Here is a 16,689-nt window from a genome sequence, read left to right as displayed (position 1 = left end):
TATCTCCCTGATAGGAATTCCCTCCTATATTTTTCTGTTTCTCCCTTGCCTACTTTTCCAAAGTATAGAATACAATGTTTCATTTTTCTGAAGATTTTTAAAAACGAAAGCCAAACTCATCCTTGCTATGGATTTTCTGAAGTTCGTTTGAATGTGTAAATGCTGCTTATTTTTACTCCGATGGCGGCAAATGGATTGAAGATGATTCTGGAGGTATGTGTGGGGATATACTTGAACTTTATATTCGCTATTGCTGACTTTTTTGAGAAAATAAATGGACAGGAGAGACAATCTAGATGCTTTCAATTTGGTGACAAATGACAACTAGAAATTCTCTGGCAGCTGAGATGACAAGGCAGAAAAATGAGCAGATAAGTCCTTGTTTGTGCTTAACTGTCCCTTCCCTCCAAATGCTGTGAGGAAAGAAGACAGGGAAAAATGTACTCTTTGTTACTGGTGTACTTTACCGAATTTGTCATGGTCAGTCAGTTCTCCTTTAATTGCATCACCAGACTTGCTTCTGTCAGGAATAACCAGAACAATTTGCTCTTCTATCTAAAGGCTAATACATTATTCCTTACATGTTCTTCTTTCATTTGAAGATAACATTACTTTCTAGCCCCCACACAGCATTAGCAAATATAATGTTGTCTTTCTAATCTGAAAAGCAGATATGCAGCTGCCACTTGCTGTTGCTGGTTCAGTGTGCTGTAGGGATTCAGCGGAGAGACAAAACTGTCGCATCCATCCCTAGCAGGGGAAGAAATCCAGACCTAATCCTGGTCTCTTTTCAAGGGATAGCACCATGTTGTTAAGGGGATATTTCTTGAAGTATACTTACAATATATTGTAAGAGTGTTATCAATAGACTTTAGTTTGCCATTGTGCCAGCAGAAAACATGGGTTTTTTTGTAGTCTATAAATCAAGATCAGAGGACTTAAAATTAGAAAAGTTTTTGTTGTAGAATTGAGGTAGGTATTAAGCATATTTCATGCATCAATTATCATGCAAGAGTGAGTGTGAAGGTACATCAGGTACCTAGAAAATCAGAACCAACAAAAGAGGATTATCAACACTGCCTAATGGAAAAATGTCCTGTAAACCTTCTCTTTGTAGAGAATTTCCCTCCCTCCTGCTGTGTGCACCTGTAGAAGGGAAACACATTTTTCCTGAGGGTACTTAAGTGGGATACAGCCTATTGTACTCTCTGAAATAGGTGTTTGTGAACTACAATATTGCTGTAGGGAAGGGATAGTAGGTTGTGTTTGGGGGTTGTACTTTGTTTATGTAGAAACATTCTTGTGTGCCTTGGATTTGTCTGCTGCATGTTCATCACAGTGGAAATTGATGTTGAGGGTAAGAGGGAAAGAATCTAATTTTTGGGTGTTTTCTATAAGAGCTTTTGTTTTGTATGTACATATACACTGAATTTCAGAGGAATCAGACCTGGGTTTTCACTTCTGGAGCTACAGAACCAACACCATGCAGGTAGAAGAGATCTGGCTGACTTTACTAGTTGTGTGTTTGGTATGTCCTTTCTAATTTTACATCGTTTACTGCAGAAACAGATGTCTTGTTTTAGTTAGTGTAGTGCTTTGCATAGTCTTAAAGCAAATAGTAAAGTAGCTATGTAGCTGTCAATGCTTTTGTATCATTTGTGACTGCCTTTTTGGAGAATTTGCTTAGAACTCTGAAATGTATCAAAATAGATTTGAATTTACTTTTCTATCAGCTGTCTTTGGCTATGACTCAGAGAAAAAAAGTCTAGCTTAAAAAAAAAACATGACAGCAGTTTCTTCTTATTCTAATCCAACTCTGAAGATAAACTTTCTCATAATATATTTAGTTTTTATATTTTTTTTTTCTTGAAGTTCTTATAAGAACAGGGAATTGAACTTGTGATAGAAATTTTTCAGTCCCATAAACTGGCAAAGATGGCAACTCAGAGTGGATTTACAGGTGGCAGCTTAGTCTGCAGAGAGTAAATTCCAGTAAAAGAATCCGATTTGGTATGGCACAGACAACGACTACCTGTACTATTTTGTGATAAGAATAATTTGTACTAGTGTAGATGAGAACGTTTTGGATGTACTGAAAAACAGAAAAAAAAAAAAGGCTGAGAAACTGTATTGAAAAGTTTTAGAAAACTGATGAGTGAAGTGGGAGCCTTTCACTTTCTACATAGAGATCGTTTTCTAGTCTTAGCTGATTTTGAGATTATTTCTGATGAGTTCTCTCATCAAACATTGCTTTTGCCTGAAAAGTAGGCTGCTACAGTAGGTATATGGCACCTCCCATGGGATGATAAGCTGACATCTCGGAGTAAGATTTGTAGATTAAAGATCATCAAAAGTTCCATGATGGGCCTCTGAAACTAGGCATGAATTTTATCAACTTGTTCAGAGAGATGACTTTTTGTTTATTTAGATTTCTGTGGTCCATGACTAATACCTTTTACTGCATATTTCTCTTCTGCAGTGTAGTCATGTTCCAGGCAGACAGTTTAACAAAACAATTTTTCTGATATGCAGAGGTGTTGAGGGAACATGTGTTTTATTATCCTTTGGACTTTAACTCCTGGTATCCTATTGGCTAGGTCATAATGTGTTTTTAAGATCTGCTTAACAATTGATTAGTTTGACAAGATTTCTTGTTTTGTGAAGGTGGCATTGCCTTTGGGACAGGAAGAAAAACATACTTGCCTGGTTTTAACAGTTTCTGTGTATCTAAGATACTCTAAAATGTGCAGAGAAAGATGAAGGAATTGGTCTTTTTACAATGTGTTCGTACTGAAGAGGAAAACTAGTATAGTGTCTTTAAAAACATGTAAGTGATGATGAAGTAAATGTTCACACTTAAAAATTTTCCCCAAAACAAGGTACTTATTCAAATGGGAGCTTTTTATTGTGCTTATTTACATAAATTAGATTTAAAAAAAATTAAAAGCAACTGTTTACAGTGAAGGCCAAATACATTGTATATGTAAAGGGAAAATGGATAGCCTAAGGAAATGATCAGATTTTCAAAGATTGGCATAAAGAGAAGTCAATTCAATTACTTTTAGTGTTTCTCTAATATGAGAATAGCAGCAGTAGTCCAATATTCATTTGTTTGACAGGAAGAAACAGAAAAATTGATCGAGATCTGTTACTACAAAGTTATGAAGAGTGAGAAGCATAGGCATGCTCCATAAAACTGTGGCTATTCAAAAGTGAAAAAAAAATATTTTAATTTGCTTTTTTCCCTCTTTGAAATCTGTACTAATTAACGTGAAACAGAGTAAAAAATTTTTAATGGTTTTCAGATAGGTGAATTTCTTCCAAGAAACCAACATTTTTATTTTAACTTCTCCACTTGACTTTTACTGTTAATGCTGATGGAAAGCTTCCTTCCTCACATGCAGTGAGAGCCCATTTTGAATCTGCCAAAACAACCTTCAAATTATCCTCTCAATCACAGCTTGTTTCGAGGGATCTGGGTTTATCCTTTGTTCCTAGCAGCGCAAGACCTGAGAAACAATGACTTCTGAGCATACTGTGACTACTGTGGTCTTCATTCCTTGCTGTGTATACCAGCATCAAGTATTGATTTAACTTCTGTCTTTGGGATGGGGGCAGGTGTTAACTTCCTCCTGTGTAGACCAATAAGTAGAGCCAATCCAAGAAAATGACCTTTTGTTTTGATACGATCATTTTCTCTTGCATCGCTGATGTCTCCTGACAGAAGAGCCACAGAGATGTTCTTCTTTTGGCAAGGGGAAATTTTTGTAATTGTATGAAATATACATTAAAAAAAAAAGAAAAAAGATGGATTTTTTTTCTCCCTGTTTATTAATTAGATCTTTGAAAATCATTTTATACTTAACTATTTGCTTATGCTTTCTTCATGCTTTCTTCAGCAAAAGATGGTACCACAAAAGCATGCTAAGCAAGTAGAGCTGAAGTTTTGTCATGTCATCATAACTTAGTGCCATTTAAATGAGAGGAGTGTTCTGTAAATGTTTTATCTTTACAATTTGCTAAGAGTTCAGCTATAGGATTTGTGGCCCGTTTTGTTATAATGGAAGTGTTAATGTAATACTACATGGCATTGCCTCACCAGATCAAACCATTTACTTTAATTAGGAGGCAATCTCTGGTAACCCTGGTGATATGGAGAGCAGAAATTGCGTGTTCTTTAATGTACTTAGCGTTGCTTTGCGTCATCTTGAAGACTTGTCAGTGATGAGAGGAGATCCTCCCTCTGGCACTAATTGTATATTCATATACAAATTATGGTAATGACTGAAGAGCTGCGGTTTTTTTTTTTTTTGGTCCATATCTCTGCATTTTTTAGCAGCATGTAATTAATTAATAGCTGAAATTTAAGTCCTATGCCGAGGGCTACTGATTTGACTGTTGATCCGATGTTTTAGAGCAGTAAGGGAGGAACAACTGCACAGTTGCCTTAGCTGATCCTCCTTTCTTTCATGGCATCCTTAAATACAGATCCACCCAGGAAATCAAGTGCCCCCAGAAATAAGGGTTGTTCTGATGTCAAGTTCTGTTTGATTCATATTTAACGTGTGTCTTTCTAATGAGATCTCTTCATCTTGGGACCACTGAAGTACTTTAATACTTAATCTAGAAAAAGCTTTTATTAGTACAGACAGAACTAAATTACAGAACTAAAACACAACTGCTAGGCTTCTGATTTCAGGCAGAAAAAAAATGGAGGGTTTACTTGGATAACTTCATACCTATGACAATAGTGGGTAGAGAATACTTGCTTAATTACCAAGGTTTGCAAGATAGAATTATGCATAAGGGTTATACAGTCTGGTGGCAGGAGTAACATTAATCGACTTAAAAAAAAAAAAATCACACTTAAGTTGGTCTGTAAGATGCTTACTTTGGTTATTTAGAGTGTTTCTTGCTTCCAAATGCAGGGGTATTATTTGAGAAATGCCTTAAACTAGTTCAGTAAGTACAGGATTTTTTGTTACTAAAGTAAAACTGTACCTGGAAGCAGAGAAGAGATAACAGTTAATTTAGATTAGTAGAATGATTATGTGAATGGAAGAAATCTGTAATCTGTCTCTTGTAAGCTGACACCTATTTTCTGCTTCAGAAGGTATCCTGGGATGGCCTGGGCCCAAGTCACACTCCCAAGAGCAACTGAAAAATGGTGCCCTCAGCTCCTTATCATCTGCTAGTGCCAACATTACATGGGCAATAGTACCATCTGCATCCCAGGACGGACAGGCGCTACAACCAAATACAGAGGTAAGCATGCTTGGTCTCTGTGGGTCATTAGTTAGGTGGAAACCATGTATAATGGTGGATACTTTTATCATTAATTATTGTACTTTTGTCTTTGTAGTATCCTCTTTGTCTGAAATTAATTGTGAAAATGAGAAGTTTCATGCAAAAGTGCACTCTAAGAACTTGAAGCGTGCTATTTGGCGACATTATTCTGTGCTTTTGCTTCTCTGAGGTACTTAGGTCAGTGAACTTTGACAAGTGTACAACCTCTTTCCTAGTTGTAAAAGCAGTCAACAGACTGTCAGAACACATTTCTTTCTACTGGTGACAAAAAAAGCTGTTTGCTTTTCGTCCTGGTTTGAGATAGACAGGAGGCACTAGGACCACGATATTTGCTTGCTACTTGTTCTTCCGTGTTGCTCTTGAGCATCCCTTGAGTATAGAGATTCTTTGAGTTGAAAAGCTGTATTATTTTCTGATACCTTTTCCTATTAAGTGATTATGGGCAGAACTTGCCCACATCATCCTGCACCAGCCAGTTGATTTGTGCTTTTGTGGCGTTTACTTGGTAAAGGGCAGTTCTGAAGCTTCGACTCTTTGAGGAGACTCACAGCTGCGTATCAGACATCTCATGCACTGAAAATCTCTCACCATGACAAATTTCTTCAGCTTCGGTTACCAGTGCTACCCACCAGGAAAACACTTCACTCTGAGACCCTACAGATTATAGGGAGCCTGGAGCACATGAGACCTGGAGAACTGTGAAAAAGTTTTTGAAAGAGCTGAGGAAACACTTTTCTACTACTGAACGCCCCTGGCAATTGGAATGGCTCAAGTTAAATTATATGACCTTTAATAAAATCTGTAATGGCTGAGAGCATCAATAAAGCTGTTTTTCCAGTTCTTTTGTAGTCTTGTGAGTTGAATATAGCTCAAAAAAATTCAAGGATAAACCAGATTTGTCTTTTTTTACTACTACGTGTTACTGTGGTCCTCTTCCTTAGAAAATAATTTCAAATTCTGTTACTCCTACTATCTGTTAATCATAATGTGTAAGTTATCTGTAATTGATTTTTATTAGGAAGTTGTCTAATTTCTTTTTCAGATAAGCCAACTGTAGTTCTTATAGTGTGTTTTTAAGACAAGGGCTATTTAAGAGTATTGTTTTGGGACTTACTGAACCATTGAAATTTGTTTCTTTTTTTTTTTTTTTTTTTTTTTTTTTTGTCTTGATCACCCAATGAAGCCAAATGAGATGTAGGGGCATAGTCTTTGCAGCAAAAACATAAAGAGGAGCAGCTGATGTAACTTGTGTCAAGATATCATTTTTGCAGTTGCATTTATGACTTGTTTTAAATTACCATTGTTTTTTAAAGTCCAATCTCCTCCCCTTCACTTGCTGATAAAAGACACTGAGTTGTGTGTGTGGCTTGGGTACTGCTTTGCTTGTGGAACTCATGATTTACTGAGAAAGGGAGTACCCTTGAAGAGATTGATAAGCAAGGAAATGTAGCACGCTGTAGTACAGAATCCTCAGTGCTTTGTGGACAATCTTCTTGAAATCAGCAGCCTGCATTTAGAAGCTTTGGGACACTAGCCCTTAAAAAAGAAGAAAAAGGGAGGGTAGAGGGAGAAAGAGTAAGATTTTTAAGTTAAAAAAAAACTCAGCTCAAGATGGTGTTTTTGGTAGAAGCAGTAAGTGGAAGTTCATGGATTGGTGGAGCAACAAGAAGCAGCTGAACTCAGGCATGTAGTTTTTGTTATATAGAACTACAATTTATTAAGCAGAAATTTGGTTTAGCCTGAAGAAAGTGACCTACATTGGGATTCATTCCTGGAAGCTCTTTCCAGATCTGCATCTTCCCTTACACTGAGTCTCTCTGTGTGTGATGATGTCCAAGTTTGATACTGTTGGCTCAGAATTTGAAGTGCTTTTTTAAATGTAGCTGATACATTTTTCAGTTTTGATAATTTTTATCAAGATACCAGTGCCCTGTTGGAAGGCTGAAGCACAAAACCAGTATTATGGAAGATGGGAACAGTTGCATCTAACACAAATTGGAACTTTTGTGTTTTTATACTCATGTTCAGATCAAGCAGGTTGTCATGCCCTCTTAAAGAGGCTACATCACAGACCCTTTTCTGGGAGAGGACGTGAAGTTTTCCTAGAGTGCTGTAGGTTTTGCCCAGCTGTCCGAGCTGAACAGGTAGCTGGAGCTTCTTGTTGCTGTGACTAGAGAAAAGAGAGCGAGAGAACAGGTTTTCAAGAGGAGAAATTTTTTTGAGAAACTTAACTGTTACCCTGCTAAGGATGCTACCTGAGCCAGGTAGTCACCCAGGAGATGATGTCTGATATCCCCAAAGTTGTCAAAGGTGTTTGACTTGATACACTCTAGCAATTCTGTGTGCAGGATTTAATCATGTTTTTAAATATAGTGTGGCCTGTTGTGTGTCCTGGCACTGAGTAGCTAGTTCATTTTCAAAGGTATAAAAGCACTGACTATGCTTATTTTGTAGTCCCAATACTTTGTTGTAAGTAACAGTGGTGACATCAGCAGAGAATGAGAAAATGCTTCTAGATGTTCTTGGTTGACATTTTTTTGACATTGAAGGCCCCTGTTTCTTTTTTAGTTATCTGGTAGCTTTTTTAAATATAGGAGAAGAAAGGAATACACTCAAATGAAGGTTATTTCTCTTAATGATTTCCTTTAAAAAACCCCAACCAACTAGGCACTAGATAATCCTACTTCTTGTAGAAGCTGGTGGTGGGGCTCAACTTTGAAAACGTACCTGCCAAAACAAATGAGCCTTGCTTTTACAGAAGTTACGTGAAGAGATTACTAGTTCCTGTATCAGTGCTATTAAAGTATCTTCTTTGAGTGGGCCTAGATTTTTATTTTAAAAAATCTGTACTTTTTGTGATATAACCCCTTGGTCAGAAGCTATACCCCAAAGGAATGGGAGAGAGCCTTTTGGCAAACTCTCTGTGCAATATAGTAGATGTACAGACCAAACAAATTGTGAACTGACCTGCAGTCTGAAATAGAAAAGGCCATTAAATGGTACCCTTGAGGAGCAATAGGCTTGGCTGTTTACATTAAGGAATGTTATTTATAAGTAAAAGATAATTTTAGTTATGTGGATCAGCAGTGATTTTAAAAAGAAAACAGAGGTGATGTGTTGGGGCAAAGCTGGGGGCTTGTGGGTAACTGCTGAGGAATCTCTCCTGCATAGCCAGCTGCCAGAGGCAGTGGTTTCCTGGCAGCATGACCAAATGGCTGAGTGTGGTTGGTGGTAACTGTGCCAGTTCTCAGCACAACATTCAGACACTTTGCAGCTATGTGTTAAGCGGCATCGTTAACAAACCCATGACTTGTTTTCTGCCATGGTTTTTGTGTGTTTATGAAGAAGTGTAGATCTTTGCAATTCTCCTCTGAAATAAGAAGGTTCATCTAACGCAACTTTCTTTGAATACTCAAGCATTCTTGAGAGATGTGGTAAGTTCTGGAGTTGAGTTTTGGTGCTGTAGGTAACTAAAGTAAAACCTTTCCTTCTGGTCTATCACACTGTTAGGGTTTCAGGAATGCAGAATTTCTTCCCTGGTGACATAAGATAGCAACTAAAGGCTGTTCTCGTTACATAATATGTTGGTGTTTACTTGCTTTGGTTATTTAGGTTGTTTCTTGCTTCCAAATGCAGGGATATCATTAGAGATATTGCTTAAACTAGTTCAGAAAGTAAAAGATTTTGTGGCAGAAATTATTTTTCTTACGTGTTCCTTGCCTATTTTACCATGTACTTTCTTGATGTTGCTGCTTAATTTTCCCAGATCAATTTTCTTTTAGGGCTGTGATATAGGACAGCATGAGGTTAAAGGCTGTTATCCTCACTGAAAGAAATAACCCTGACAGTGAATAACCAGATCAAGCACTTTTGTCTTTTATTTTCCATACTTTAAAAAAAAAATTTTATAAGCCTTCTGAGTTTTAGTTCCTTTTTTTTTTTTTTTTGTCTCTCCACCTGAAAGAGCAGGTGAAAGGAAGCAAGGATAAGGGCTGAGTTGAACAGAACCATTCTCCATCTGATGTGAATCAATATAAAATGCTTCTGTGCATCCCGTAGTGAACCACTTCAGATTTTTTGGCATCAACTGTAATTATAATTTCAAGGTATTTTTTAGGATTTTCCCTTAAAGCAGAGCAGGACAAATCTGCTGTGGAATATGCCAGAGTACACTCTTCAGAGCTGTGATGTGAACTTGGTCTGTGTCTGGTCTGCCATAAACGAGACCCTGCTTCCTTCATTTAAGGGTTAATACTTTTGAAATTCCTTTCAAGAAATGCTGAAATGGATTAGTTTGAATCTCATAGTAAATTTAGTTGTAATAAACTCAGTGCCAAAGTAGAATAAAGGTGTAAATCACTTCCATGTGTGAGCTACTGTTCCAGTTTAACTAATTACCATTTTAAGTGTCAGAATTCCCACTCTGAGCTGACAAAATATAGCTTCAGGCCAAATGCTTCCCCTGACAGCTAAATATAAATGGGTAACAGGCTGTTCTTATGTGGGGTCTGAAAGGGAAGGAATTGTTTTCTTTGTATCTAACAGTTTGGTTAAGAATTATTTTAAAAAATTTTGCTGTAGCTACATCTGCAATATAGCTCTTTTCATGTGATTTTTATGCCTTAAAATGCCATGCCAGCTGATTCTTTCTGTCCTGTGGATCGGGTATCTGTGCCGTGTCTCTGCTTTCCAAACTTTCCCTTGCTGTATGCATGCTCTGTATCAAAGTGTCTTTTTAATAGGATTGAAGTTTTAGCTCTGTAGGAGCCTTTAGCTCTGATTATCTAACTGCTAAACCAGGTTTTAATTGTGGTAGTGATTGCAAGGGCAGTCAAGTCCAGGTTATTAAAGATATTTTGGTGCCCTAGATGGTCTGAACCTTGGTGTTTTCAACTGTAAGAGGGAACGGTGCTATTTAAAGGATGTGCTGAACTGTTAAGTTTTTAATGTTAAAAGTTTGTGGGTTTGTTCCATTTTTTTCAGGTGATACTTTCTTTCAAGCTGTTACTTGTATTTTATCTGTAGGTTAGTATATATCCTAATATGAGCTCAGACTTTTGGACTTCATAGCTGTTACAGAATGTGTTAGCGATGCTAAAAAAAAGATTTAAAAAATGCTCCCATAATTTTAGAAGCTCAACTAGATAAAAGAAATTATTTCTAATTCAGTATTTATTTGTTTAATTCTCTCTTTATTTCTACTTGCCCATTTGTTCCTAGTGTTTCCTAGTTCCTTTTTGTACTTGCCATAAATCTGTGTAATTGATGCTGTGAGATGAGCTTAGCCCTGAACGTACAGTGCTAGCCACAAATGCAGTATTGGAAAGAGAACAGATCAGGATGGGAAAGTAACATTTGCAGTATTACAGAGAGTCCCTTTTCACTGTTTAGTACGGGCATTACAGGATTTCTGCATGTGCTCTGGTTTTTGTCTTCTGCATGATTAAGTGTTTTTTGGGCTGAAGAGCACAGTGAATGGCCTGTAATGACTTAGATAGCTAAATTAATCTCTAGGCAGAGATGGCACCAGTTAATCCATTCACTACGCAGACCATCTAAAAAATGAAGTCTGAGGTAATCAGTTGGAGGTATATTTAAGGATAATCAAGGGAACGTATATTTAAGGATTAAATGTACAATTACACTAAAAGTAGAATTAAATGACCCTAAGCCTGCTACAACAGCCCTGACAATGACTAAGATAATCTAGCTAATGTTGATTCTATTTTTTTTTTTGCTAGCTTTCTAGAACAGCTACTGTGTCAGCAAACAATCCTCTAGTAAAACTGTTTATGCAAATAATAAATGAAAATTTGCCTCCAGCCAAAGCCACTGCATATTGTTGAGTCACTCCCACCTCCAAAATGCATGTTTTCCAGCTGCTATCTATATAATTGAGAGTAATATTCTATGTAAAATAAAAATATGAAGCTTTAATATAAAATTGCATCTAATTTGAATAAACATGAGCCTCTGATTCATGTGGCATTCCATAATTACTAGTGAAAGTCAGTGAAAACTAATCATTGGAATATAAAGAACTTGGGAACCCTTGCAGTAAGGCTTAAAAATTAAGTTAAAATGGATCAGTTGCTTACTCTGTTCCATATAAAACCTGTGCCCCCTGCAAAAGGAACTCTGAAGCCAAGGTTAATTTTATTTCAGGATTGTGTGCTGATTTGTTGTGCCAATTGATTTGCCTTGTGCTCTTAGTTTTATTTCTTAATATATTTTTCTGTGTTTGAGTTTGGCAATTCTGCCCATTAGTAAGCTTACCCATCTCATTAAGACTGTCAGTAAGTTGGGCTGAAGCTCTTCTACAGGGAGTGTTTATCTCAGGTTGGCATTGCTTTATCTTTCTTAGTGAAGCATCATCCAAACTGGCTTCAGCTGTTCCATCTGGTCTTGCTAGAAAAAAAATATGGTTTTCAGCTTGTGGTGATGTATTCTAGGGATTTTCATATTTGAAAAACTGGAAGTGTGGAGACAGCTGGGAGAAAAGGATTTAGTTATAGAACTTTGTTTCAGAGGAAGGAGTTGGAAGGAGAAGATGAAAGAGGCAAGACTCTTCTACATTGTAGTGTAGGGAGTCTGCACAGTTGTCTTCACAGTCTGAGATGGACCAAGCAATTCATCAGACTGAAAATGGTTCTTAGAAGCTTTTCAAGCAGAGTTCCACTGGCCTCGAGGTTAGCTGTATAAAAGATGCCAATCTTCTAAGTTCAATTTGTTTCATATATACATTAAATCTTCTCTTGGTATGATTTGTAATGATCTGATTTTCTTTGGGATGACTTGAGCCTGCTTTTTTTTGTTGTGTTGCAGCAATGTGTGTCGTGGATGAGACAAGAAATTGTAGAAAGAGTCAGGATAGTTTAATAAATGTGTTGTCTTTAGGAAAGATTGTTAATAGTGCTTGTATTAACGTCTTTACCATTCCTGTCCTCTTATAAATATGCTGACATGTGATATTGCATACAAGAAATAGCACTGTGAGAAGTAGATTTACATATAGATTAGTATTGCAAGACCAGACGATTGTAAAGGTTAAATTTGTAGTTGTCCATCTTTTTGTGCCCTCTTTGCATACGTGAATGGTATATTGTTGACTAATGTGGCAGTAGTTTTCTGCCATAAATTTGCTTAGCTGGTGTACAAAGCAACATAAAAGAGAATTACAGCTGGCTGAATGCCTTCAGCTTTGTTACTCCCTAACTTTTCAGTTACTGGGCTTTGCAAGCAAAATCACAGAATACTCTGGGTCGGAAGGGACCTCTGGAGGTCCTGCACCTCAACACTGTGCCCAAAGCAGAGCTAATCAGGTCAGCTTGCTCAGGACCACGTTCAGTCAAATCTTCAACACCTCCAACAGTGGAGGTCCCACAAACTCCCTGCACAGACTATTACAGTTTCTCTAGGGATTTTGTCAACGGGAGCAAAGGTCTGTTTGAGTAGGATGCCTTTCCTTCTCAGCGTGCTGTACTGTCTGGTGAGTGACTAAAAGGGACCTACCTTCTGGGTCCCTTTCCAAGAAGTGTTTATCTTTCCCTTCGTGGGAATATGAGGCCTGAAGAACCTAGTTCTTCAGGTTTCTCCCTAAGGATCTCATTCTAGAGAGGATGCCTTTTAATACAGGGGGATGCCTAAAGAGTGTAGCCTTCCCACCATCCTTTCCCCCATGTTAGTCCCCTCACAAACCTGCAGCTCAGTGCAGTCTTTTGTCTTTGGCTCCCCAGAAGTTATAAGCATGTGACTTTCAGACCTCTTGTAGTCTCTGAAGTACTTCCTGACCAGTGACTGGAACCTGTCCTGCTACACCGTGTGGTTTGTGAGCTCGTACATTCCGAGTAACTTATTTTGGATAGTGTCAGATGCTGTATTTATAGCCATCTTGCTTCTAAAAAATTTGATTCTCAAATTAAAACTGAATATCTTTCAGGAAATTTTTCTTTACTGGTAACTGTAGTGCATTAGGAATAGGCTTTGTTAAAATTGTTTATGATGTGATACTGAGTATCTTACAGTGGTGATTTATGCTAGTCTGCAAGGGTTTTTTGCTTCAATTTAGGACAAGTCCATGGGGCTTTTCTCTCTGCACTTTTTTTTTATATTCTCATGTTACTGTTCCTTTCTGATGTTAAAATATATTTATTCCTCGTTCTTACTGAATTTATGCAATACTGCAGAGTCCTCTTGTGTTTTAGAATTCAGATTGAACAGTGCTCTATTTCAGTAGCCCTCATTTTGTGAAAGGTGCTCGCAGGATGTGTGGACTAGTACTTGGTACCTAATCTTTTCCTGTGGAGTCTGTGCTTGGGAATTAGCTGCTTTTCAACCTATTTTCAGAACTGACTATGTTAGGTTTATGAAAATTGATTTTTGGCAAGAGGAATTGTTTTATGAAGAAGAGATGGACATGTAGGGAAAAAGTTGTCCAACAAACATTATTTGGTGCATAACAGGATTACAATGCTGTGGGTAATCCAAAGAAGATCTCTGTTTAACAGGATATCTAGTCACTGATTGATTCTTTATTTTTAAACATAATTACTTTCATGGTTAATTTCAAATATTTTTTTCTGAATAGCCTTGCACAGGCTATTCTGCAACGTAAACAGATATGCTGTTTGTTTCATGTTACATGCATTTGTTCCTATTCTTTAAACAAGAAACCAGCCCTTTTTCTTTTGAAATCTCTTATGTTATCTGGTCCTCATCACTGCTTTATTGTTATGTTATTGCTAAACATGGTCACAGGTCAGAGTAAAACACATCTGCAGTGTAGGAAAAGGAAGCTTTCTGAGCTTGCTCTTTAATGATGAAAAGACGTCTATTCCCAGAGATACTACTGCAAAACATGAACAAAAAGGCATTAGTAGAGCTCTCTAAATGGTGAGCATCTAGATAATGTGCTTGCCTCCAGATGCCTGGCAGATTGTTTTTGTTGAGAAAGAAGAAGATTGCAGACCTATTTGTCACCTAAGGTACAGGTTTTGTGATCATTTTCTTTGCTTGCATTGTCTGTATGTCAGCCTGTCTATATTTACACAGTATTGGTATCAAGATGTGTTTCTACTTTGCTTGATTGCTTTGCAGTGATGGAATTGTCTCCTAAGGAGGGGTAGGTATTTCTTGGTTCAGTAGATGTCTCTGCTATTACATGTTGTATCCAATTAATGTTGTGTGATAGACAGATTGCTCACATTGCCACACTTTGATCCTTGCACTTGTCCCCAGTTGGAGAGATTTTCTGAACATCAAGTGTGTTTAGCATATTCAATGAAAAAGAAACAAACTACAAACCACAAAACATATACAAATTATCCATACACACACCAAAAAAGGGGATGTTTTAATCATTGATGGTCCTAGCTTGAAAAATTTTATTTTCTCTAGAGACCTGAATTACCAAGCATAAATAACAGATTTAGTAAGAAATTAATTTCTGGGCACTCTGTAGACATTCTTTCCCGGTGTAAGCTTTTTCTACCAAATAATATCTGGTTTGACCTATCAGTGCTGAATGATGTTTCTAGGATTACATAAAAACTTTGACCCCACACTGTCAGAACCCGAACTCAGATGCAGCAGTCACTTGTCTATCCAGATAGATATGCCTGGATTATTTTTCTTGGTGTGCATAGTTTAAGGTAAGTAGAAAATCTTCCTATTATGCCATTTTCCTTCATCCAGTTGTCTGAAGGAGAAAGTAGCTGTCTTGCCAATTGGTTCTGTATGTAGATGACAAAAAGAAAGCGATAATTTTACTTGCCATAGCTTTGTTGTGTGTAAGTTATAGTGTGTTCACTTTTTAATTGTAAAATCCTTCTCATTTGATTGTCATCTCCTTGTATTTGCTTTGATGTTTTAAAAGTTAACTCTAATTTTGGTTCATCATTTTTGTATCTAAGTTATAACAACTGAATGCTAGGAAAGTGTCATTGATGTGGGTGTGTTTTGGGGTTTGAGGAGGGGTGAGTTCCACCTTGGGGTGGTAGGCATTTTTCATGTTAATACTGTGGCAAAATTTTTCTCGGCAATTAAAGCAAAAGCTACTGACAAAGGCAGTAGAGGAAACAGCTCCTATGAAATACTCAGAGTAAATGAAAAAAATGCAACTGTGCTGAGTCTGCCTATTTTGTTACCTTTAAGAAACCTTTTTCAGGATGAAATGGAGGTAGACAGGGGGTAGTAAGTTTTGCCTTGTAAATTCTCCATTTAAGCTCTGCTTTGGTTCTGAGCTCATTAGGTGGCTTTAAAAAAATCAAACCTTGGACACCGGGCAACCTTAATTCTCTTTGGAACTTTGGTATCCAGGTGCCATACCATGACATATGGTATGTTGTTGTGTTTGAGGTTTTATCTTTGATCTTCTCATTCTTTGCAGTGATCAGTCACAGGGCCACCAGGAGCAAAGCATAAATGAGACTACAGTAAGATGGAGGCCAGGGCTCAAGCAATGACCTGAGTTCACTCCACCACAACTTGTCCTATCCTATTTTTGTCTTTCCTCTGCTTACATTGTGTGGTGGTAAAGGTTGAGAAGATTATTTTCTGTTTTGTTTTATTTGAACTTTTCTTGAAGAATAGAAAACCTTATATAAAGAGATACAGGATCTTATTGGATATAAAAAAATGTTACTGCCTTACAGTTAAGTTTAAGGTCGATAATCTGTAAATGTCAATGAATTTGGAAGTTAGAGAAGAAGTGCATGGATGATGATGATTTCAGATATCAGTGTTTAAAGTGGGTGGGTTTGAAGTAATTGTGTTTCAGTTTTTGTTTGTTATGTTTCAAAGCTTAGCTAGCATGGCCAGATTTTGTTAGTGGGAGAGCTACAGGGGTGGTTTCTATGAGAAGCTTCTGGAAGTTTCCTCTGTGTTCTACAGAGCCAATGCCAGCTGGCTCCAGGATGGACCTGCTGCTGGCCACGGCTGAGCCCATCAGTGGTGGTGGTAGTGCCTCTGGGATAACAAATTTAAGAAGGGGAATAAAAATCCAAACCTGCAGAACAGCAGCAGAGGGAGGAGTTGAGACTATTTGAGAAAAGCAACTGCAGACACCAAGGTCAGTGAAAAAGGAGGAGGAGGAGGTGTTCCAGGCATTGGAGCACAGATTCCCCTGCAACTTGTGGTGAAGACCACGGTGAGTCAGACTGTCCCCTTGCAGCCCATGGAGGTCCACAGTAAAGCCTGTGGAGGACCCCATGCTGGAGCAGGTGGTTGTGACCTTGTGCAAACTCATGCTGGAGTAGGTTCCTGGTACCAATGGACCAGTGTAGAGAGGAGCCTCGTGCTGGAGCAGGTTTGCTGGCAGGACTTGTGACCCCACAGGGGACTTGTGACCCCACAGGGGACTTGTGACCCCACAGGGGACTTGTG

General features: G+C 37.8%; 1 protein-coding gene across 1 annotated transcript in view; it reads left to right on the top strand.

The window, feature by feature from the left end:
- Window positions 1–16,689, top strand: part of OSBPL10 (oxysterol binding protein like 10) — a 115,936-nt gene that overhangs the window by 68,937 nt on the left and 30,310 nt on the right. Inside the window, exon 6 of the mRNA XM_027639492.1 lies at window positions 5,111–5,265. Coding sequence (XP_027495293.1) covers window positions 5,111–5,265 — 155 coding nt within the window. The remainder of the gene's footprint in view (window positions 1–5,110; window positions 5,266–16,689) is intronic.

Source organism: Corapipo altera, unplaced genomic scaffold (genome assembly GCF_003945725.1).
Source record: "Corapipo altera isolate COAL_440 unplaced genomic scaffold, ASM394572v1 44, whole genome shotgun sequence".
NCBI lineage: Eukaryota > Metazoa > Chordata > Aves > Passeriformes > Pipridae > Corapipo > Corapipo altera.
This window is presented reverse-complemented; position numbering and strand designations above follow the sequence as displayed.